This window comes from Camelina sativa, chromosome 13 (assembly GCF_030686135.1).
Source record: "Camelina sativa cultivar CO46 ecotype springtype chromosome 13, ASM3068613v1".
NCBI lineage: Eukaryota > Viridiplantae > Streptophyta > Magnoliopsida > Brassicales > Brassicaceae > Camelina > Camelina sativa.
In genome coordinates this window covers 13,524,470-13,548,856 of record NC_141892.1, presented here as the reverse complement: position 1 = coordinate 13,548,856, position 24,387 = coordinate 13,524,470, and the positions used below count along the sequence as shown (strand labels likewise).

The 24,387-nt window shown below is 33.5% G+C and overlaps 6 protein-coding genes, 1 non-coding gene and 1 pseudogene across 11 annotated transcripts; 4 read left to right on the top strand and 4 right to left on the bottom strand.

Moving 5' to 3' along the window:
• Positions 1-20: 20 nt before the first annotated feature.
• LOC104736762 (uncharacterized) lies at positions 21-1,929 on the bottom strand. Its single transcript, XM_010456815.3, has 6 exons — positions 1,739-1,929; positions 1,560-1,599; positions 1,305-1,385; positions 1,005-1,191; positions 626-893; positions 21-540 (listed from the first exon to the last, which is right to left on the bottom strand). The coding sequence occupies exons 1-6, from the start codon at positions 1,790-1,792 to the stop codon at positions 334-336; spliced, it is 837 nt and encodes a 278-aa protein (XP_010455117.1). The 5' UTR covers positions 1,793-1,929; the 3' UTR covers positions 21-333.
• Positions 1,930-4,466: 2,537 nt separating this feature from the next.
• On the top strand, positions 4,467-7,094 carry LOC104736761 (protein CANDIDATE G PROTEIN-COUPLED RECEPTOR 2-like). Its single transcript, XM_087482792.1, has 6 exons — positions 4,467-5,111; positions 5,375-5,566; positions 5,752-5,914; positions 6,021-6,099; positions 6,468-6,549; positions 6,651-7,094. Exons 1-5 carry the CDS (start codon positions 4,827-4,829, stop codon positions 6,532-6,534), a joined length of 786 nt encoding a protein of 261 aa, XP_087338918.1. The 5' UTR covers positions 4,467-4,826; the 3' UTR covers positions 6,535-6,549; positions 6,651-7,094.
• Positions 7,095-9,018: 1,924 nt separating this feature from the next.
• Positions 9,019-10,660, top strand: LOC104736760 (mitogen-activated protein kinase kinase kinase 20-like). The gene has a single exon (XM_010456814.2). It carries the CDS (start codon positions 9,547-9,549, stop codon positions 10,510-10,512), a length of 966 nt encoding a protein of 321 aa, XP_010455116.1. The 5' UTR covers positions 9,019-9,546; the 3' UTR covers positions 10,513-10,660.
• A 64-nt stretch (positions 10,661-10,724) lies between these two features.
• On the bottom strand, positions 10,725-12,817 carry LOC104736759 (peroxisomal adenine nucleotide carrier 2). 2 transcript variants are annotated; one of them, XM_010456812.3, is made up of 5 exons: positions 12,403-12,817; positions 11,935-12,166; positions 11,676-11,822; positions 11,425-11,582; positions 10,725-11,291 (listed from the first exon to the last, which is right to left on the bottom strand). In XM_010456812.3, the coding sequence occupies exons 1-5, from the start codon at positions 12,549-12,551 to the stop codon at positions 11,006-11,008; spliced, it is 972 nt and encodes a 323-aa protein (XP_010455114.1). In that variant the 5' UTR covers positions 12,552-12,817; the 3' UTR covers positions 10,725-11,005. The 2 variants fall into 2 exon arrangements, with proteins under 2 accessions (XP_010455114.1, XP_087338516.1); XM_087482390.1 differs by having other exon boundaries at positions 11,935-12,049; positions 12,403-12,689.
• A 245-nt stretch (positions 12,818-13,062) lies between these two features.
• LOC109128358 (putative polygalacturonase At3g15720) lies at positions 13,063-15,485 on the top strand. Its single transcript, XM_087482902.1, has 10 exons — positions 13,063-13,123; positions 13,215-13,334; positions 13,462-13,599; positions 13,690-13,833; positions 13,920-13,949; positions 14,053-14,260; positions 14,483-14,564; positions 14,734-14,842; positions 14,942-15,058; positions 15,150-15,485. The coding sequence occupies exons 1-10, from the start codon at positions 13,121-13,123 to the stop codon at positions 15,387-15,389; spliced, it is 1,191 nt and encodes a 396-aa protein (XP_087339028.1). The 5' UTR covers positions 13,063-13,120; the 3' UTR covers positions 15,390-15,485.
• Positions 15,486-17,409: 1,924 nt separating this feature from the next.
• LOC104738245 (mitochondrial Rho GTPase 1) lies at positions 17,410-22,677 on the top strand. 4 transcript variants are annotated; one of them, XM_087482386.1, is made up of 16 exons: positions 17,443-17,662; positions 17,911-18,138; positions 18,500-18,632; positions 18,774-18,923; positions 19,108-19,149; positions 19,248-19,424; positions 19,567-19,821; positions 20,037-20,105; positions 20,182-20,237; positions 20,332-20,413; positions 20,749-20,960; positions 21,085-21,154; positions 21,563-21,675; positions 21,768-21,918; positions 22,014-22,200; positions 22,333-22,677. In XM_087482386.1, exons 2-16 carry the CDS (start codon positions 17,918-17,920, stop codon positions 22,404-22,406), a joined length of 1,992 nt encoding a protein of 663 aa, XP_087338512.1. In that variant the 5' UTR covers positions 17,443-17,662; positions 17,911-17,917; the 3' UTR covers positions 22,407-22,677. The 4 variants fall into 4 exon arrangements, with proteins under 4 accessions (XP_087338514.1, XP_087338515.1, XP_087338512.1 ...); XM_087482387.1 differs by having other exon boundaries at positions 17,471-17,707; XM_087482388.1 differs by lacking the exon at positions 19,108-19,149 and having other exon boundaries at positions 17,410-17,662.
• Positions 22,678-23,498: 821 nt separating this feature from the next.
• LOC147929512 (U6 spliceosomal RNA) lies at positions 23,499-23,601 on the bottom strand. Its single transcript, XR_015579002.1, has one exon. It is a non-coding gene; the product is annotated as a U6 spliceosomal RNA (small nuclear RNA).
• Positions 23,602-23,782: 181 nt separating this feature from the next.
• LOC104738243 (LOB domain-containing protein 22 pseudogene) lies at positions 23,783-24,386 on the bottom strand (annotated as a pseudogene).
• Position 24,387: the final 1 nt, after the last annotated feature.

The window sequence follows — 24,387 nt, the reverse complement described above, 5'->3', positions numbered from 1 at the left end:
TTTTAAAAATAAGTCGAGCATAGCCAAAAACAACTATTTATGTTGATGACAATTTACTATACGATCTCTATACTTATGATGTATACTCGTAATATTCATGTTGATGACAACAAATGAAAGAATCAGTCTCTCTACTAGTATTACAAAAATTGGCCACTCTGCAAGGTAAAAAAAGACTCTTTCATGATCTACGGATTCAGATATAAAAATCGCACTGTAGTTAAAACACCTGAAAACACACAGCTTTGTCTTCTGAAGGCATAAATCTGTCTCCAACCCGTAGGAACTATGAGATCACCCCAAGGACGCCTTCGGTATCCAGGGGTCAGTCCTTTATACGGTGACAGTGAACAGATATAGCTTCAGCACGACTGAAAGCGCCAGCTGTAAAAGAAAAATGCTGACCACAATCAAGAACCATCTCTCTCCTGCAGAGTTAATATGTGCTTTGAGGTTCAATGCCACAAATGTTGCAGACATGAATCCAGCTAAACCCGCAATCACCCATCTGAATATCTCTAGTGGCACAACAGAGAGACACTGCAGAAACAGCAATTTTTTAGTCTTGGGGGTTTTTTTTTTCTCATTGAATGTGAGTAATAGAGGAATTAATAAACGAACTCACCAATGCAGGGATAAAGACGAACAGGGAATATCCGTAGAGACAGAAAAGTTGGACTAAGCCTGATGGAGCAGAGAAGTACTTGAGAACAACATATAAAGCGAGAGGGATAATGGTTACATAACCGTAGAACACTCCGGCAGACCAAGTCACCAGATTAATATCGTAGTTCCATTCCTGTTTCTTTAATTTGTGTGCTATGTATGTAACAAATGTTCCTATGGATGCTGCTACAAAGATCAACGTTGTGCATATCCAGAATGGCCCGTACCTATAACACACAAAACTTATTCTCTTGAGCACTAAATTGGAAAAAGCACTAAATCCAGTCCCCTTATCTCTCTACACTGCGGGATAAAAACGGTAAAGAAGAGACTCTTACAGATCAGGGTTGTTGGCAGTGTTTTCCGTAAAGGTTCCTCTGAAAGGAAAGAGAGATTCTTTGATTCTCTCAACGACATCTGAGGTGTCCACATCAAAGTAAGGCTTGTAAGCACCAACAGTGAATCTATGGAGCCAACCACCAGACTGAGATTCATCTGTACCATTCACAGGCCTAGAAAATGTATCTGCAGCAGATCGAACTACATAAGCCCTAAGACATATCTCAACTAATGAAGAGCAAAAAAAAACTCCATAGAATAGAATCTTAACCAAATGTAAAAGGATATAATATTATTACCGTCAGCATCTCGAGGAGGATTAGTACCACCAGAGATCTTTCCCAGAGTAGCAGATGGAGGAATCGTTTGTAGATTTGAGTCTGCAATTACAATGTATCCCCACCAATCAATCAAACCACAGAACAAAATACATACGCAAATCTTATAAACCTTAAAAAAGACTTAGAGATTCCAGCAAAATCTCACAACAACAAATACAAATGCCTACTTCGTTCTATTACAGATTCAAAATTCATATTACATAAATTGATTACCTGCGAATTTGACGGTGACATGGCCAGGATCTGGAACGGCCTGCGATGGAAACAAGATGTGATCAGAAGGCGAGAGAGGATCTCGACAATACAATCGAAGAATGACAAAGTGCGAAAAAAGGGAAGGATCAGGGAAACATAAGGACGGAATCAGAAAAGGAAAGAGGTAGCTAACTTACGGGAACAGATCCATGGTGATCGATGTTCGTGTAGCTCCCACCGGACATCATCATCTTCCTTCCTTCTCCTCCTTTTTCTCTTCTCACAGCAGAAACGATACAAGATACTCAAACCCTCTTTCTCGCTTAGAAGCAATCAAACCTTTTTATTTTTATTTCTTTTCATTTTTTTTATTATTTTAAACTAGTACAATGAGATAAGTTTTCACGAAAAAAAACATTTTATCCAGATAGTTTTTTCCCCCAATTTTACCCTCCACTTTAATGTAAGTAGACATAATCACATAACCATAGTCTAACCGTATATGTCGGATTTTAAACGGCTCATAACTAAACTATATACTAACCGTAAAAATTAGATTAGTCATGGTTAAAAAAAATACTAAATAACTGTACCAAAAATTCAAAACATAAACATAGTTAACCTTACGGTTAAATCTTACAAATACATATTTATAAAAAAAAAAAGAACAATGTCTTAAATGGTTCAATGCATGTGCCCTCTACTAAATCTCTGATCCACTCCACAACTCATTTTCCATTAATCAAATCACAAGTTTGATTGAATTTAATTATTATAGGCTCATGACCATTAATACATTTATTTTCTTATAAACTACTATATATATTTTCTTATAAAATAATATTATTTAATATATCATCATTTGATTTGTTTATTAAAAAGGTTACGAAAATATAAGATTTCACTTCCAAAATATTATTGTAATCATATTTAACCATAACCATAATCGTGCTAACCGCAAATCTAGTAGTTAATATTATAATTAAAGAAAATTTCTAGCCATAACTGATGGTAAATTGTAACCGCAATAACTATAACCGTGGTCATGCCTAAATGTAAGTCAATACCGTTAACTCAATAATCACATGTAATATAACTCTCGTGAAACATTATGTTGATTATAGAAGCTAAACAAGGTATTTTGTCGAACTCCCACATTTGAAGACCTCATCGTTTATATGCTTATAGTTGAATACTAGTATTAGAAAACATTGTGATTTCCTACCAAATTTATTACGAAATTTTCGTGAAATTACAAAAAAAGTTCTATAAAAGTTGTTTTCATAGGAAATAAGAAATAATATTCCTACAATGAATGTTAATGAGAAATCATAGAAATTTTCCTACAAAAATCCTATAAACTTTTAATTTAAATATTTTTGTATTTTTTAAAAATAGAAATTAAGATTACCACGGAAAAAATTGTGGCTATATATATGACTAAATTAACCAAAAAATTAAACCCTCCACATTAATATAGAATATCTACAAATTTATAGACACATTTGTTTGTTGTGGCTATTTGTGGTAATTGGTGTAATTAGCCACAACGATAATATTTGTCGCAAATTTGTAGCTATGAGCAACAAAATCTGATGTTGAATATTCTTGGCTATGTTTTGACGAATAGATATAGAAAAAAATAGCTATTGTTATAAAATAAGTGTTTAATTTTGTGGTGAATATAAATAATATAGAGAAATTTTATACCCGTAGAAGGATTGGGATACTGAGTAAAGAGAGACGAGAGAAATTTTACTTCTTCTATAATTGAAGTTTTGTAAGTTGTATCGTATTGATGTATTACAATGAACAATTCATCGTTCTATTTATAGAAGTAAAAAGAGAAGTTACACTGCTTGCATAGTTGGGCTCCACAGAAGTTACGTAATATTTTTTACATGTACATATCCTTTTGTGACTATTGTGTTCTCTTTCTTTTGTTGACTTTCCTAACAGCTACAACTTTATAGCTACAAAAAGATTTTTTTTTTGTTGTTTTCCTAGGATATAGGCAAAATATCCACAGAATTTAGGATAAAACATCAAACAAAAAAATATCAAAACAAAATCAAAGAAATGACTAATAGCAAAACAATGTTAAGCGTATTTGTCTTTACTATCCTCTTTGTCATGTCTTCTGTTCATTGCTCTGATAGCACTCTTGGTAGTAGTTTATATTTTTTAACATCATGCACATAGTTTTTCTTTTATTTTAGGAAATATACAGTAGATAGCACAAAAACAGAACATAATTAAGAAAATACCACAATTCTACACTGGTTGTTAGAGAGTATTCTTTCTCTTCAAATAAAATTACACTTATACCCATTTCATATATTACATGTTATTCGTTTAAATATCATGTCATTTTTTTAGAACGAAATTATATGTCGGTTTGGGTTCACAAATGAAATGGTTAGGATTTAGATTTTACAATTAGAACGAAATTATATGTCGGTTTGGGTTCACAAATGAGATGGTTAGGGCTTAGATTTTACAATTAGAACGAAATTATATGTCGGTTTGGGTTCACAAATGAGATGGTTAGGATTTAGATTTTACAATTAGAACGAAATTATATGTCGGTTTGGGTTCACAAATGAGATGGTTAGGATTTAGATTTTACAATTAAAACGAAATTATATGTCGGTTTGAGTACGATTTAACGTTATTTAGTTCAATATAGCATGTAAAATATAAATACTACATGCTATTTTAAAAAATCTCACCAAATCTTTCACTCTTTCTATCTAACACTAAAACAAAAAAGGGTGTTTATGTCTTTTTATTCCAAAAAAACTTGGGTCCTATGGTATTTTCCTATAAAAAATGTTGTTGTGGTATTTTCTTTATTTTATTCAATATTTGTGTTATCTACTAAGGCCATCATTAACGGCAGAACTATGAGGCTCTTCTAAGACATTTTTAAAATGAAAATATTGTAACAGTGGACTTAGAACATTTTTTTTGTTCTTCAATAAGAACTGATTTAACCTCAGTTCTTATAAGACGTGGGTTAAGCTGATTGGTTGAGATTTTTTTGCAAAGAAAGAAAATTTTTCATTTCTCTTTCTCTTCGAAATCATTTTCTTTTTTCTCTCCAAAACGGCGAAAACTAACTAAGATTTTTCATTTGGTCACCAGAGAGAAGAAATATACGAGATCATATGAATTCTGCTGTATCGCGAACATCAAATCTCAATTTTTCTGGAATTAGGGATTTAAATTCTACTCCTTTGAGGTGGCTCTACTTGGGTTTCTGATTCGTTCGATTTGAGGAAAATGCGAGTTCTCGGCGAGATTGCGGAGTCACCTTACCTGGTTTCACGGCTAAGCCCTAATTCGACGGCCACCGAGGGGTTTATCGGCGGATGGGTTGGGAAGTGTCATGGCTTTTTGCACAACACGGTTCTGATATTAGCATCTATTCTATTCGTGGCTTACTTAGCGTATGAGGTGAAGAAGAGCTTGTCGAAGTTGTCGAATCGGAGACCGTATATTATGATCGCCTATTACGGTTGTCTCTGGCTTGTTAGCTTGCTCAATCTTGCTTGGTGTTGCCTTCAGGTTTGTTAAGTTTTTTGGTTTTTTTTTTTTTTTTTAATTGCGTGTAAAAAGATGAGAAATTAGATTGAAGAAGAAAAGCTTTTAGAGTGTTTTAGCTTAGTAAAGGTATAAACTTTGCGATCCTTTCAACATTGTTGTTCCTCTACACTGGTTATTAGAAAGCTTCTGTGTTTGTGTAAGCTGCCTAAAACGAATTGTCTTACCTTCTTGATCATTTGCTTACTCCAGATTTTGTTTTTGTTTTACTTTTTTCATGTGTTTAGGCATGGGAATGCACTCCTGGGAAAGAAGTGATTTGGAATCTATTAACTTTGTTCACAACTTCTGGAATGTTGTTTCTGGAAGTAAGCTTGGTAGCCTTTCTCTTCCAAGGAAACTATGCAAGCGGTGCTGAAGCATTAACACGAACTTTCCTCATCTCAGGGCTTGTTATAGGTCTTGATTTGCTTCTCAAGGTATCATTGTGTTCATAACTGTTAGATATCTACTGATATACTTTCTGAAAGATAGATCGAAAAACCTTGATGTAGGCCTGAACTTAGCTCTGCAAAAATTTCATACTACAGCGCAAACTTATACTGTCTAGTTACAATATTACACCATCAGTTTAGTCATTAAGGGTTTTCATTCGTCATTTCAGGCAATTTATCTCTTTGGATTTGGGGTACCATTGTTTATCGACAACAATGAACGTATACAAAAGCTCAAATGGGGCTTATGGGTCATCCACAAGCTCTTGCTAGCAGGCATTTATGGGATGATATTCTTCATGTACAACTCGAAGTGGAGAGAGAGACTACCCGGTAAATACATCGACCCCTCCCATCTTCCTTATGGTTGCATAAGCCAATAGTTTTTCAACGGGTTCTGTTACTCATCCCATGTGTTTTTTATATTCTGTTTTGACAGCAAGACCTGCGTTCTACAAGTACATAAGTTACTCATCCCATCTTACTACAAGCGTGGTGATTATGTTCCTGGACTCAAGGTCAGCTTTTGAATCTTCTTATTTGTTTTAAGGATTGATGTGAGAGTTTTAAGATGAGGGAGGAGAAGTTTGGTTGGCTTATATTATCTTTGAGCAAATGGATTTTCATTTCCTGAATCACATGAAGTTCCTAGTTTTCCATATAGAAAACAGGTAGTATGTTAGCAACTTGGTACTACAGAGCTCTTTCATTCGCTAGCCTTTCACTTTAGAGATGTAATGAAAATCATTAGTCGATAATGATGTCATGGTCCTCTATTGTTAACAGATTCATGGTGCATTATTACTGTAATCTTTCGTTTGATGTTTCTTCCCTTCTTTGCTTTCATGACTGTAATCTTAAATGATGCGTTCCTTCTTTCTTGTAGAACGAAACTTTCAATGGACATTACAAGAAAGCCCGAAGGTTTTGGTTTTAAAACTGCAGGGATTTGATTTTTAAAACTACAGGTTCTGTTTTTGTTCCAACAGGTTTTGGTTTTGAAAACTGCAGTTAATACTTTCTGGTTTTGGTTTTTAAAACTGCAGGTTCTGTTTTTTTCTTCTTGCAGGTTTTGGTTTTGGAAACTGCAGTTTCTGTTTTGAATACTTTCAGGTTTTGGATTCACTGGTGTTTTCAGGCTGCCTCTAGTTGATGGTTGCAGATTGTTGGACCGTTTAGTTTTAGAGTGGAGTCTGGAATTCAGATTGATCTGAAGAATGGAGCTAACCCCGTGACTGTAGATAAGACAGTATTTGCTATGGAATATGCTATTCAAGTGCTTGCTTCTGCCAAGGCTGTTGCTTGGTTCTCCCACAACAGAAAGAATTCATGGTTGAGCTTCGTTTCTTTGAGATATAGTATCAGGACTTTCCACTCAAAATGTCTAGCTTGATCCTATGAAGATTGTAGTCGTCTTGCAGAGAAGTAAATAGACAATGTTTGATTTTTTTTTCAGTTTCTTATGTTAAACAGAAGAATGATTTAATAGAAGGGAAGTTTACATCTTACATTATTTCACTATATCTTTATTCTAAGAACACCATAATTAGTTCTCCCATTTTTTTTACCTATGATATCTAACATTATTTTCACTATATATTTAATCTAAGAACACAAAAAAAAGTTCTCCCATTAATGATGCCCTAATATTACTTTTTATTTTATATGTGGAAATATTGTCTAATGATTTTTTATTTTTGTTAAAATTGGTTTGATGATTATTATTGTTAAATTAGGTTACAGTATTAGAAGAAAGCAAGCGCCATGCACGAGTGGGGACGGCGAATGTGATTTATGTTGTGTTCGAACAAGTGATATATACTTTGGTAAATGTATTAGTCGCAAATGTCATTGTTTGGTTAAGACTGAAATAATCTAATCAATATATGTATCCGCTAAAAATATTATAATAACCTAATTTTAAAGAAATATAATTACATCTTTAACAATTTACGAAAGAGGAGCAACGAAACAAGTTTAGAAGTCCATAAACTGTTATCAATATTGAATAAATGGTTGATCATGTATGATGTATTCCCTCTGTTAGTTATTAATCTCATTTCTAAAAAAAGGTTCCAAAATAGAATTTTTAAAGGTTCTATAAAATATTTATAATTAGTTATTACTGATAGAAATTGTAAATTATAGTAAAAATAATAATTTATCATATGTCTAAAAATTAGTTAATTAGGCACACAGAGATTATTTATATAAAGTGAGTTATTTACTCTTTCTCTCTCCTTATGAATCCAGTTTCTAGTAACAATATTTTCTTCAAAGTTATAGATTTTTTAAGTCTTATATGCAATCTTTATTCGTTACTAACTTACTACTGATGAATTGTAAATTATTTTAAAAACAGTATATCATCATCGATTTAGAATTATAGAAAATTAATGCATCTATACTATTAAAGCATGAGTACTCATAGACCAAATTTTGGACCATGAATTTATTTTGATAGTTTTAAAATAAAATGGTTAGTAATCAGTAATTGTACATATATTAGTATATAATTCTCTAATCTTTCAAATTAAATCGGATACCCGCGGGTTATTTAATACCCAATTAATGACCCGATTTTCTATAACAATATATTTTTTATTTAGTAAATCAACGATAATCTTAACTAAATCTTAATCGGTTAGAATATTTAATTAAAGAAAACATATACATCGAAATTAAATAAGGAAAACATTTAAATACATAATAAATCAAATCTAAATTTCTGATTATTTATAAACGTTTTAGAAAAAAATGAAAAAAAATACATTTAATATCTGTGCATATTTTTCCTCACAGTTTTAGGAAAAAATAAATAAATACAGTTTAATTTTAAAAAGCAATTTAAAATAAAAATGAGATTACCTTAAAAGGTTTTTAAAAATAGTAAAGTATTTATTATAGCCTTAATAATATAAATTTAATTAATATATAAGATTGTGAAATTAATAAAAATCAGTTCAAATTTATTTTAATATATATAGATATATATATATAATCAACTTAATTGTAAATACTCTCTAAAACACAAGATATGCAAGAAATATCTTTAAAAAGATTTTATGTAACTAATATATTTTGTAATCATAAAGAAAAGTAATATATATTTATGAAAATAAACTATTTCATGGATTACACTTGTTGTTTAAGAAAAATTATAAAAAAAAAATATTTTTAAAAAACAAAAAAAGAAGCAAAGAAATTTCAATTTATAATTGTATTTCTAAATAGTACTTACCCTAAAATAAGTATTTAAACTCTAAAATTCAATAATTAAAATTGATTGACTATATTGTATTACTATATATTTATGCAAAATTGAATATTCATAAGTAGTTTTTTAATTTATTTACTATGAACAAATCTTCTCTTGCATAAGGAAATAAATTCTATGTTAAAAAATGTGATAAAAGCACAAATTCTCTTTTAGTTATGTTCTTACAAATTTTAACCTCGGCTTTAAGGAATCGATCTTAATCTACATATATACTATTTAACTATTAACATTAGAGAAAAGATATAGGAAACCAAAGAAAAAAACGTTCCGATCGCAGGGCCCAAAAGAAAAAAAGAAGAAGCAGCCAATGACCGCTCGGTAGCATCGAAGAACGTATTAAATGCAAGATCTTCTCCGTAGAGCCAACCACTCGACCCTAGAAGTTTCCTTTTTTTTCTAGTACCAACAAGTCAACAACAACCCCTCAACCCTAAAAGTTTCCTTTTCTCTCTCTCGTTTTGCAACATCACAAAGAAAGTAAATATTGAGAGGTCACCGACTTGAAGTCTTGAACCCTAACTCTATAAATAAAAACTATAAGTTCCAATTCTCTTCACCAAAATTGCCATTCAATTGTTCTCTCGCTGCAGCTTCAGTTTTCTCGAGTGTCGCACAATTTCGTGAAAGGTTCTAATTAGCTCGTTAATTTCGAATTTGAAGAACACAACTCTGTTGTATTGAAAAGATGGAACCAAACGAAGAATTCGTGAAGGTTTTAGGTAAAGGTGCTTATAGCTATGTTGATCTCGTCAAGTACACAAGAACCGACGGCTCTTCGTTTCACGCCGCCGTTAAGAGCTGGAACGAAGAAGACTCTCTCCGTAAAGAGATTAAGATTCTTTCCGAACTCAGAAGATGTCCGAGAATCGTGCAATTCTTTGGTGAAGATTTGGAACAAGGTTTCGACTGTGAAGGAAACAAGGTCTACAAGTTGCTTCTTGAATACGCATCCGTAGGGAGTTTAAGAGCTTTCATGGACACATTCAAAGATAGAAAATTACCAGACTTGATGATCAGAGACTTCACGCGGATGATTCTCGAAGGCTTGGTATCGATTCACGGACACGGTTATGTTCACTGTGATCTCAAGCCAGATAATCTCCTTGTCTTCCCTAGTGGAGATTCTTACGAGTTGAAGATTTCTGATTTTGGACTCTCATTAGAAGTCGGAAAAGTTCCTAACCACTGGAAACCCTATTGGCCGTTTGTTGGAACGCCTTATTACATGCCGCCAGAGTCTCTACGCGATGGTGCTGCCAAGAAAACCATAGATCTGTGGTCATTAGGGTGTTTAGTGTTGGAGATGTATATGGGTAAGATGCCATGGCCATGGGTTGTATACGCTGATCTTGTGCATATGCTCTTGAATGGTAATGCTCCAGAGATTCCAGAGAGTTTGCCTTACGATGCAAGGGAGTTTATTCAAACGTGTTTCGCAAGGAATCCTGAGGATAGGGGTAGCGCCTTTGAGCTACTGTCGTATCAGTTTTTGCATCCAGAAGAGACGTTCGATTTCGTCTTCGTTACGGCTGAAGGTGAAGTTGAAAATCAACCGACAGAACAAATATGGAAATTGAAGAGTTTTCCATCTAAGCCTCTACAGTTTAAGAAAATCCTGAATAAGTTCTTGAGGTTGCATAGTGTCTTCTGAAACTATATGTGCTTAATTTTTACTTCGTTACTTTTGTAATCAGATCAAGCTACTACATTATGATGCAAATATAGATATCTGTCTCTGAATCTGTTTATAACTACTACATTTTCTATCATTAGTTTTTTAATTCGAAGAATTTGTTGTATATCTGGCTCTTTGATCTATATCAGCATATCTTTGTCTCTCTATATGTAGTTCAAAAATCAAACTTAGTGAAAAAATATCTCATAGGGCATGTTCAATATCATTGTCATATGAACACCTACACACAGATCTTCATTTTTATTACGACTGAAGAAAACAAACATAACTACACAATAACCAGAAAATCTCTAAGCCCAGAAACTCAATCTGGCCAACAACAAGGAAGCTTTATGCGGACCTACAATCAGATCTTTACTAAAACAATCAATTGTTCTTGAAAACGAGAAACACTACAATACTTGCCTGTTCGATAATCCTTCAGTACAGACCGCCAAACCAAAGTCTTTTACTCTTGCTTGGCCTTTAACCTACCCTTTGTGACAAACAGAGTTCTTATTGCTAGAATAAAAATCCATGTGGTTGCTGTGATTTTCTCCTTGATCATTAGTAGCAACGCCGAGCTCAGAACTGTCTTTAATATCTGAGCCTGCAAGCCTTTAAAGAACCCTAGGACCCCTTCCTTTTTCCATATAGCACAGATTACCCCGGGAATCGTTTTCTTGATTCTTTTCCGGGGCTTCTTTGCTTCATATTCCTTGGAGTCATCTGCTGCTTGAATCATCACCTTACACCTACAAAACCCATGAATGTATGTATATATATATATATATATATCAATATCCCCCCCTAGAAAGAGTCTGGATCAATAATACACAGCTGTAAAATTTTGAGACTTGAGTAATTCACAGGAAGCTAATAATGTACCTGATTGCTGGATATGTGATGACGGTGGCAGCACTTTTTGAGACCGCACCTAACACGAACGCCATAAAGGCAGAGAGGACTACAGGGGAAGAATCTTTATTGGCTTTTGCATTTCTTTTTTCAAGGAGGTTCTGTTTCAGCTGATCAAACACTGTATACTACAAAAGAGAAGCTCACTTTTCAGCTAGTCACATTAATTTGGAGAGTAAATATGAAGATTGGTGAATTGAAATGACAATAGTATATGGTACCTGAATCGCTGGATTAGAGGTCAACAAAAGAGAGATCCCAAGACCATCAAATGCATTTCCCCATGAACCGTCGGTTAAGGTCTTCCACAACCCTTTTGATTTGCCAAACTCGCTTGTTTGCATCCTAGATGAAGCTGTATCTAGAGGCTACACAAAACAAAGAAGTTGAAGTTACTATATATGCATACATACAGAAGATAAAGAACACAGAGACAGAAACAAGTAGCAGAGGTGTGAGTGGAAAAAAAAAGAAACGTACTTGGGTCAAAAGGGAGGTACAAGCACCAGCAGCAGCAGCAATGAGGAGATTGGCCTTAGTACCAATAGACTTGGAACCAATCCTTTGAGAATGTAACCTCTTGAAATAGCTATAACTATAGAAGTAGATGAAGGAGGAAATGAAAGACTGCAGATTCTTAGTCCCTAGGCCTTGATACAAGGATAGAACATTTCCTGATGAGATTGCTTCCCAAAACACATCTGTAAGGTATCTGATGAACCCCCACACACAAAAAAAAAAAAAAAAAAAAAAAAAAAAAAACAAAACAAACTTTTAGATAACGATTACTCTCGAAAAAGAAAAACTCAATCTTTTGAAACAAACAAACTTAACCCAGGTCTAAGTTACGATCGAATCGAGACGAGGATCAATCAACATAGAAGAAACCAAAAAACCTAATCTAAAAAAAAAAGACCGATTTAATCAATTCAGCACGATCGAAGAGACCTGTATTTCTGCTGACCGCGAACACGAATCTCAGCCTGGAACTTGGATTTACAGGTATCAAGAGGGTATAGAATGGTGGTGCTGAGAAGCGATCCAACGGCTCCGGATGTGGCTTCGGAGATTGATTCCAAATCCAAATCAACACCCATATCTTCCTTCTTCGTTCTCACGAATCGAATTCAAGATGTGAAGAAGCGAGAGAGAGGTATGGGATCATAATAATAATAATGCTCTGTTCCGTCTTGGGATTTTAAACCAAAGCCGTGTGTTTTGTTTTGTTTTGTTTTGTTTTAGCGATGTTGACATCATCACTCGTTTCGTTTTCTTGGTTCAGTAGTCGGTCAAATGTAAGAATTCTACTAAAGTCGGGCCACGTGGTTTTCATGTTTCAAAAAACCGGCTCCGGCCAAATGTAATTCGAAATGGTTCAAACCGGATTAAATGCAGTTTTGAATGACAAAAGAAAGCCCAATTTTAACTTGAATAGTACAAGAAAAATATGAAGAACAAGACCTAAATTAACATTTAAGGAAGCAAATGATTTAAGCACAATTTAGATTTATTCTAAGTCAAGGGTCAAGATCGAGAATATGCATGATTCGGATGTATGCAGATTCACATAATTGTGTATATATATGTGATGGAAACATATTCATACCTACACTATCTAAAGTAATACTTATATATTCAATAGATTTTTCATCATCTCTATTTCACAATGGTATAGATCAAAAATACACTTTTTACTTGTATTTGTTTGCTACTTATATTATTTATGAGTATGACATTCTTCTTTTTCTTTTGTGTTTTAGGAAATCATATTACATCTATCGATGTTGATAATTTTCCTATGTTTTGGTCTTGTAAATGGCCAAAATTACAACGTACTTGATTTTGGTGCTATAGGAGACGGTCAAACCGATGATTCAATGGTAATTTTTTTTTTGTTTCTCTTTCTTTCCAATATATAACTTTTTTTTCCTTCTTAAATCTGATTTATTAATATTTTCAAAACTATTATTATTTTCATTTTTAATGAATTAATTAATTATATTACAGGCTTTTGTACAAGCATGGAATGCTACATGTAGAGGGGAAGAAAACAATAATACACTTGTTATTCCCTCTGGACAAACATTTTTACTCCAACCTATTAAGTTCAATGGCCCATGTAAATCTACCTCCATCAAAATTCAGGTTTGTAGACAATCCATTAAATTATGATTAATTGAACTGTGATTAAATTATGAGCCTCAATAAAATTTGCTTTTATTTATTTATTTGAAGTTGGATGGTGTCATCATTGCACCTAGCAACATCAAAGCATGGTCCAACCCCAAATCTCAAATGTGGATTAGTTTTTCATCAGTATTTGGTCTAATAGTAGATGGTTCAGGAAAGATCGATGGTGGTGGTTCATCCTTTTGGGAGGTAAAAAAAATTAATATATCATATTTTCTAATACTTATTAATATATTTTTATTTATTATTCAAGATTATGATATTTTGTTTTTCAGCTTAATCTCACGGCTTCTCAACGACCTACAGTGAGTATATCAAATTTACTATACATTTTTTGCGTGATTTTTTTTCTGTTTATAATCGCCATAATTGTTCTTATACAAACACTATATTTTTTCTTGCGTGTAGGCATTACATATTAATAAATGTAATAATCTCACTATAAACGGAATTTCCTCGATTAATAGTCCAAAAACCCATTTATCAATCAAATCATGCAATTATGTTGCAATATCAAAAATAAACCTTTTGGCTCCTGAAACAAGTCCCAACACAGATGGAATTGATATACAAAACTCGACCAATATCAACATATTTGACTCTACAATTCAAACAGGCATGTACATAGTTATATATCATTTAAATATTTTATTAATATATGACTATCGCAAAAAATAAATAAATTATAGTAGTTTTTAATTAACGGATTGTTAAACCACTAATTTATAATAGCGTTATGATTTATTTCTTTGTTATTTTTATGGTAAAAATTAGTTTTTAAATTCTTACGAGTGTGTATGGCATAACAATCTTTTGAATTCAATCCTTGAATTCTCAGGAGATGATTGTATAGCAATCAAAACAGGAAGTTTCAATATCAACATCACACAAATTAATTGTGGACCTGGTCATGGAATAAGGTAATTCCTGATATTAATTAAATTTATTGAATGACACCATTACTATTAATTATATTTATAAGTTTTTCTTGTAAAAAAATAATATACCTATATTAAAAGTGATTGAACTTGGTGCACAAAAAAATACACAAAACCGATGTTAAATTGATTTTATGTAATTGGATAATAGTGTGGGAAGTTTAGGAGCCGATGGAGCAAATGATGCAGTTAGTGGTGTTCAAGTGACACATTGTACTTTTAACAGAACGATGAATGGAGCTAGAATAAAGACTTGGGAGGTTTTTTTTTTTTTTTTTTCTTCTATACTTATTATTTACAAATTAATATAATAAATATTTCAATATATATTTTGAATTGAATCTTAATTTTGATTATAGGGTGGTCAGGGATATGCAAGAAACATAAGTTTTGAGAACATTACGCTCATAAATGCAAAAAATCCAATTATAATCGACCAACAATATATTGATAAAGGACGTCATAATGCAAAAGAGGTAAATTTTATAATAGATAAATATTCTACATATATATATAGTTTTGAAAGTATGAATAAATTTTGAAAATGTATGTATTTATGTTTATTAGGATTCAGCCGTGGCAATTAGCAATATAAAATATGTTGGCTTTCATGGAACAACATTAAATGAAGATGCTATAACGCTGAAGTGTAGTGTCACCACATCTTGCAAAAACGTTGTTATGGATGATAATAACATTACAATGGAAAATGGAAAAACACCTAAAGTTCATTGCGAAAATGTTGAAGGAGAGTCTGATGGTAGCGATTTGTTGCGTGACTGCTTTAAAAGTAATAATACGTCTTAGTTAATTATACAATGTATTTTATTGTCCACATTTTATTTTATTGTAAAACAATGTATTTTTGTTTGTTAACTATATAAATCAATACATTGTCGTTTATCTTTTTTTTCATAAAAAAAATCAATCAATACAAACAAAATTATGTTGTGTGTTTAGGATAGATCTTGGTTTATGTTGCTTTTAGTTGTCGTTGATTTAGTTGTATATAATTTTAGGATTTCTAAAAAGTAATTTTTATTGTTATAATAAGAAAATTCTAACACATATTAATTATAGAATTTTCCAATAAAATATTTTCTAAAAAATAAATATTTACCTGAAAGTTTCATAAGAAATAAAAAAGAGTTTACTATTTACAGTTTTTTCATTAATAAATTTAAATTAAAGACACATGTTTTATGTAGTTACTTTTGAATTTGTTAATACTATCCTTTATATATTATCGTGCTCATTATTATTTCTTATTTATTCACTAAAATTGTATATATTTACTTTACATGTTATATGAATATCCAAACCATAATACTATTTCAAGTCAGAGGTCTATTTGAATCCTTTTATAGCACATGATAAAAGACGATTATGATGGACTAAATATAAACCTATTGATATCAAAGAATTTGTTGTCATGAAGATCAAAACTAAAGAAAAACACATGAGAGTAAGTATGTCGAAGATGGTATAATTTTTTAAGGTAAAACCGATCAGTTATTTTGTGTCGTCTTAATAATCAATATTCTAATTATAAATATGTCGACCAGTTTATAGTGGAGAACCGAATTGACACTAAATTCCAAAAGTCTCGATTTGGTTGAATTTCGTTTTCGATTGTTTAAAAACGGATCAAACAATTTAAATCGTGATCAACACAACCTATTAATATTACAATGAAAACTTCAATCAATTAACATTGAACGATAAAAAGAACTGAAGGATGATATATAAATAACACTATTTGAATAACACTATTATAGTGTTATCAATTTCAACCTATTATAGTGTTATTTCAATTCAATAACACTATCTTATGCATGGTGAAATCAATGATTGAATAATAATAAATTATATTTAGATTTGGATTCTATAAAAATCCGTAATCAAATTTTAGTTTTTTTTTAAACCCGTTTTTATTAATTCTCATGTCCAAACCGATTTTTAGTTTCCCCAATTTGATTTTCTCTTTCTCATCCTTTGAAAAAATTTAGAATAATTACTTTATATAGATATATTTTTTCTTTGTTTGTATATTCTATAATAAGATGTGATTCTAAATGTGAGCCAACAAATATTTCAAAATTTAGAAAGTCAAAATAATTTCATCATGTTTACACACTCCATAAAATCTTTTGATACATTGTACATATAAACTTTTCATAGGAATTAATCCTAGCTTGGTAGTTAATAATGAGTTATGAAATTCATATATATGACCCTGGTGAAGACTTTTAAGACTTTCAAAGCATTTAAAAGCATTTTATTTACCAATCAGATTTTTATGACTTTTTTATTTTTTAAAGTTTTAATAGCCACTTTAATTTTTTCCCCATTATTTTCCATCTTTTTTAAAAGCTTCAAAATGAAGCTTTAAAACTAACAAATTTAAAAAAACTTTTTTTTCTTCCTCTATCATAATTCAAAACTCTTTATAAATTTATATATATTTTTGTACAAACTTTTTTTTACAGATTAATTATCAGCATTTTTTTCTCTTTCTTTTGACATCCACTTCTCTTCACAAATTTATTATTTTTATCATCACTTTTATATTTTCTTACAATTTTGTTATTAATAAAATTATAGTCACAACTTTTAAAGTTTTTTTTTAACAATCAGATTTTAACTGTTAAAGTATTTACAGCCAAAATCTCTATAGTCAAATTTTATATAGCCAAAATTTTACAGTCAAATTTGCTACAGCCTCAAATAACAGTTGTTAGGCCTATAAGAGCAACTCACTGATCGTACAAGACATTCTAGTAAAATACAAAAATGTTACTAAATATTCAAAATAAAAATTCCTTTTAAATAAAAACTACTTAATAAAAAAAAAAACAGTACTTGGTTATTACGGAAATACCTACCAGTAGAATAATCATATTCACAGACAAAAGTTAAAAAAAAAAAAAAAAAGCTTACTAATTTTTCTCCTCCTTCACGGCAAATCGTCACCGCCACATTTCTCCCCAAAGGCAGAATCTAGGGTTTTGTTTTCTAAGGGTTTTTTATAATCTTCTTCGTAGCTTCTCTCCTTCTTTATCTCTCAATCTCCAGTTTAGGTTATTTCTCGTTTCCTTTTATCGAAATTTTGTATCTTTAGATTAGTAGCTTTGCTTCTCGTTGATGTTACTCTCTCTCTCTCTCTCTCTCTCTCTCTCTCTCTCTCTCTCTCTCTCTATTGCTGTATTCGTCACGATCTTCTTCTCTTTTGATGCTCACGTTTCTGGGTTTTTTTATATAGTCTTTGTCTCAAACTCGTCAATCTTTGTACTTGATTCCTGATTTGGAGCCTCTCTAATTGTTGCAGTTTTGAGATGGCGAGGTACTCAGCTGGTACGGTTGATTGTCCTGGTTCACCCAAATCTGTACGAATCGTTGTGGTTGGTGATAAGGGCACTGGGAAATCAAGCTTGATTGTGGCTGCAGCTACAGATGCTTTCTCTCCCAATGTCCCTCCTGTTTTGCCTGATACCAAGTTACCTGCTGAATTCTTCCCTGACAATATACCCGTCACCATTGTCGACACTTCCTCCAAGTATGTGTATATATATATATATATATAATAAGCTCACTGCATTGCTGCTAGATTGTTTCTCTTTTGGATTAAGGTTACTTTGAAGGAAAACGATCGATGCTAGTTTTAGATAAATGATGTGGCTTTTGGTGACTGCTGAGGAATTTAACCTTGTGTTTAGGCTTTTTTACACTATGAATGAACCGGGAAGGATACTATTAGCTCAAAATTCTTTATTTTTGTCTTTGGGATAGAGCACTGTGAAAACTGTTTAGCTACTGTTTGCAGTGTTCCGAAAGAAGGGTGTAGGATATTCTTGCGTTGACAGCTTTGTTTAGGTTCTTGAAGTATCTTTTGATGTTTTTGTTCGTTATGTGTTCAGGCCAGAAGATAGGGACATGGTTGCTGAGGAGTTGAAGCGCGCAGATGCAGTAGTTTTGACATATGCCTGTGATCGACCTGAGACTCTCGACCGGTTAAGTGAATACTGGCTTCCAGAGCTTCGGCGATTAGAGGTTTGTTTCTCCTCTCCCTATTTTCAGTTTGCTCATGTCAATCTTGCTATGGTTAGAAGGTGTGCAGTATCTTATCTATTGATCATATCATTGTCCTCGTGCTAGAAAGTTTAAAGATTTTCTTGTGATCTTTTTGAACAGGTAAAAATTCCTATTATAGTAGCAGGGTGTAAGCTTGACTTCAGAGACGACAATAACCAGGTCAGCCTCGAACAAGTGATGTCACCTATAATGCAGCAGTTTCGGGAGATAGAGACATGTATCGAGTGTTCTGCCCTCAAGCAACTCCAGGTTTCATGGCTTCTCTATTCCTCTTGAGATGTAATATATTCTTAGTTAAAACATGGCATAAATATTAGTCTGAGGTAGTTTAGGCATGTGATTCTCTTACTAAGAAATTTTAAGGACACTAGATGTCCTAATTTTCTGACCTGGAACTGAAATGTTGTTGTGATTGGTTTGGACTTCTATCAAGCATGAATTGGAAATGCCTAGTCAGAAAACAAAAGTCCTTCAGGTCTGAACTGGAAATGCCTTCAAGCATGAATTGGAAATGCCATATCATTGTTCTCTTATATTTCAGGTCTGAACTACTATCATTGTGCTTTTCTGTAGGCACAAGAAGTTTTCTATTATGCACAAAAAACTGTCCTTCACCCAACAGGACCTCTGTTTGATCAAGATTCCCAGGCACTGAAGCCCCGGTGTGTAAGGGCATTGAAACGTATCTTTATACTCTGTGACCATGATAGAGATGGTGCTCTTAGCGAGGCTGAATTAAATGACTTTCAGGTTCTTATGTTTCCCCTTCTTGTGTTCATGAGCTTTTGCTATTTCGTCTTGAAATTGACTTCGGTCTGTCCTTCAGATTTTTGAGCTTAAAGAGTGTAATTTTGTTATCCCCATGACGCACCTAATAGTTGTTTTACAATAGGTCAAGTGCTTCCATGCACCATTGCAGCCTTCTGAAATTGAAGGTGTTAAGAGGGTTGTGCAAGAAAAGTTGCCAGAAGGTGTGAATGAAAGAGGACTCACAGTGACTGGCTTCCTGTTTTTACATGCACTTTTTATTGAGAAAGGGAGGCTCGAGACGACGTGGACTGTACTCAGGAAGTTTGGATATAATAATGATATAAGACTTGCTGAAGAATTGCTTCCGTCTTCATTATTCAAGCGAGCGCCCGATCAGGTAGATTTGCAGAAATAATATTTATTGCTGCTTCATTACTTATTTGTTGGTGTTTCAATTATCTATTACTGGATGCGCTGTATATCAAATATTAAATTTGGAGCCTTATAAGAATTTTGGATGCCTACATTATTGCACACGGTTATCTTACAGTTCACTTCAACTTGCCCTCCTTGATATTGTGCAGCTAATGGTTGTGTTCATTGTTTTTGCAGAGCTTTGAGCTGACAAATGTAGCAATCGAATTCCTGAAGGGAATGTATGCCTTGTTTGATGACGACAAGGTAAGTCTCTTTTGTTTATTATGTCTTAGTGTTGAGTTGACAAATATAGTTTTCAGACTGAATTTGTACGTTGCAGGATAATAATCTGAGACCTCAAGAGATCGAGGATCTTTTTTCAACTGCACCTGAAAGGTACTTCTTTCACCTCCAGAAGGCAAAGAACATGTAATTTTAATTATGGTAGTCTCCATTATATTGACGTGCTATACTCAATTGTGAATGGCAGTCCTTGGAAGGAATCACCTTATGAGGATGCTGCGGAGAAAACGGCCCTCGGAGGTCTATCCTTTGACGCTTTCCTGTCAATGGTAATCAAATCTCCTCTTTTACATGCTTAATATATAAGAAAGCTTTTCTCGTGGATGCCATTATACATATACTCATTTTTTTTTTTTTTTTTTTTTTTTTAGCCTTTTTTTTGTTTCATTTCTTTGATTTTGTTGATCGACAGACTAACATGTCACTCAATTCTCTCTCTTAGACGTAATCGTTTACGTGTCTTTATTTTTTATAACATAAACAATTTATCATTGGGTTATATGTGGTTTTGTGATTGTGAGTGGATTTCTTATCTAGGCCAAGTTTTGTCCATTGCACTAATTCAAATTTTATGTGTACTAATCTTTCAATTTTATCCTTGCAGTGGTCACTGATGACACTATTAGAACCGGCTCAGAGTGTGGAAAATTTGATTTACATTGGTTTTCCGGGTGATCCATCGACTGCTATTCGTGTTACTAGGAGAAGACGTTTAGATCGCAAAAAGCAGCAATGTGAAAGAAAAGTTTTCCAGTGCTTTGTTTTTGGACCTAATAACGCTGGAAAATCTGCATTACTAAATTGCTTTCTTGGAAGGTTTGTCATGTTAACTCGTACCACAACCTGTTGCATTTTCAAAATACACACAGAAGAGAGTACAATTCTATGTTTATAAGCGTGGGGACTTCTCCATCTGATTTACAGTTATGTTTCTATCTAGGTCATATGCTGATAACCAGGGATCAACAACTGATGAGCGTTATGCAGTAAATATGGTCGATGAATCTGGGGTAAGTCAGTATATGTATGCAATTTGAATCTTTACATCTGTGCGCGCATAAATATATATGGCAGAAATATATATGTATCGTAGTTTTGATATATTTTGTCCTTGCAAAGAAATTTTCAATGAACAAAATACTGAACAAAAATGACAAAGTTGAGTATTATTTTGGGACTGAGAACGGGAACTAGCTAGGTATCTATGATGAGTGTTTTTTTTCTTTCTATGGGATACATGCTTTTTTTATAACTAGGGAGTTCCATACAAAACTTTACTGATGTGCTACTTCTCAAGAGATTAGAGATGTTATTTGGTTGTATATTTTTTGCCATGCTTCAAGGCTGCTTTCTTTTGAGTTTCTGTATGTACTTAATCTGATGATTGCAAATCTATGATTGTAAATCTATGAGTGTAGGGTTCAAAGAAAACTCTTATCATGAGGGAAATTCCAGAAGATGGAGTTCAAGGGCTATTTGCATCCAAGGAATCCTTGGCTGCATGTGACATAGCTGTCTTCGTGTATGACAGGTAAATCATTTGTCGAAATATGCTTCAGTAGATGCCTTTTCGCTCTCTATCTGTAGTTTGTGCTTAACAACTGAGTTCATTGTTTTCTCCAGCTCGGATGAGTCGTCATGGAAAAGAGCGACGGAGTTGCTTGTTAAAGTTGCAACTTACGGTGAGGCCACTGGATATGAGGTCCCTTGCCTCATTGTTTCAGCAAAAGACGATCTTGATTCATTTCCTATTTCCATACAAGAATCCACCAGGGTAAGGTTCTTATTGATCTTCGAGTCTATGAATTGAGAATAACTTGAATACTTGCTTGCATGCATACATGTTTATGCACACGGATCTTCTTGCAGATGACACAAGATATGGGAATAGAGCCTCCAGTATCCATCAGCTCCAAATTGGGGGATTTCAACAACTTATTCCGCAAAATCATAACTGCAGCACAACATCCTCATTTGAGTATTCCAGAGACTGAAGCAGGAAAAAGCCGCAAACACTACAACAGGCTAATCAACCGTTCTCTTATGGCCGTCTCAAGTATGTTTTCTTTTCCCAGAGTCCTAAATCTTGACATGAATTTTCTCACAAACAAACAAAACCGTAACAAAAAAAGCTTCAGACGCATGTTTGGGTGAAGTCTAATTTCAGTCTCATGATTTGTGTAAACAGTTGGAGCTGCTGCTGTTGTCGTTGGGCTGGCTGCTTACCGTGTGTATGCCACAAGAAAGAGCGCTTCTGCGTAAGAAAGATATAGAATGAAAATTCTAATCTATTAAGGTGCAAAGACGAGAAGAAGATATTATCAAATCTCTTGTTCTGAGTTTGTTTATCATTAACTTGATCCGGAGTACTGTTTTTAGAAGTTTAATGGAAACGGGCTTTGTTTGAAGTAATTGTGGAAGAAGATCTGTAGCAACACAAATATTTAGGGACTACAAAAAAGAGAAGAAGAGAACATTGCCAATAGACATTTACATTGTGTTGATTTCTTCAATAACAATGGAACTTTATCTTGTTGTTGTGTGTAATCTTGTTCATGTTTAACCTGTTCTCAGAATTAACCTAGCAACACTTTTTAACCCTTTAGTCTTAAAAAAAAAACAAGAGGAAAAGAAATCGACACCCAGATGGATGTGTCCTCTTCTTCTTTCATGTGTTTAAAGGATGATCTTGGATCCAAGATTGTAGTTACAATTGCAACCAAATTTCAAAGAATGCTATTGCTCAATATTTCCCGTTGAGAATCATTCTGTTACCAAACTTGTCACAGTTCTTGTTCGTTTTTCTCATTTTAGCAATCCTTCTTATACTCTCTTCTGTCCTACAATGGTGAAACTAGCCTTGGCCCCAATCTTGATGGTGAAAACGATCTTCTGAACTTTGATGCAGTTGATACTTACCGACTTTAGCTGGTGGTATCCTTGCTTAAGGCAGAGAAATCAAAACGTTAGGAGATCTCTCTACTAAGTTCCACTTCTTTTTGGATGGAGAAATCGAAGCCAATTTAGGTGGGCTCTTGATCTTGGAAGCTGGTGAAGTCGAAGACTTAATAATCAAAATCTTCTTGGCTGCTTATGACCGGAGACCCTGTCATTTTGAACTTGGCTGTTGCGTTGAAGAAGCCCGGAATAAACAGAACAATAAAGGAGGTTTTGTGCAAACCCGAATAGCCAATACCAAACACTATTACTATCGTTTCCCGTTTCCTAACCTTTTCCCTGCTATTTTCTGTTAAGAGACCACCACGAGCTCTGCGTAGTAGTGATGGGAAACGAACATGTATACACAGCATGGTCTGCGGAAGAAAAAATCGATCTGGGAAATTTTTCCCAAAAAAAAATTTGGACCATTTCTCGATTTGTGCGTGTCATCCTTGCGCAGGGGCCATGCTAATCTTCTCTGTATCGTTCCAATTTTATCGGATGTCCCCGAAGGGACAATCACTTACACGACTCTAACGCTATATAAACACAGCTTTGTCTCTTCATCTAAACGATGTGGGGAAAAGTGCTGTTGTCTTTAGTTAAATGGGCCTCTTTTCTCTTCAATATTTTATATGGGCCTTTTCTTATTTCGCACTCGTTCGAGCTATTTTCATATATTCAAGATTTTTATTCAATCAGATTCCATTTTGCTTGAACTCGTGTCTTTCGCTAGAAAACCTCTTCCACGGGCTTTTAATGTCCTCATATTCATCGATGAAACCTGCCTTCATATTCACTTTCGTTGATGTATCTTGAAGTTGAAGACACCTGTGACCCATTGAAGTTATTACCGGAAGAGCAATATTGTTGTTGTTGATTTGGTTCTTGTAAGAAATCGAACTGTTGTTGTTTGCTTAGATCACAAGAACTTGAAAAACTCGAGAGATCCTCTGTCTATTTCCATCTGGATTTTGCGGTTCTTGATGATGATGATGATGATGAGCACGGTCACGGAACATATATCCAGTAGCTGAAGAACAATTTCCAATTCGTTCTGGTATTAAAGCTTTCTTATGATGCCAATAGCATCCATCAACAGGATCATTGGCACGACAACCATACTGAAACATTACTGTATGCATAGCTGCGTCTTTCTCAGGAGGGGATTTGATGATCTTGGTGATGTAGCTGACTCCAAATAGCTTATGCGCGTTGAGGAAATTGGCGGTGACGGTCGTGAGGGAAATAAGGATTACTAGAACTCAGAAGAATAAGAACACAAACAGACACAATGAGCATC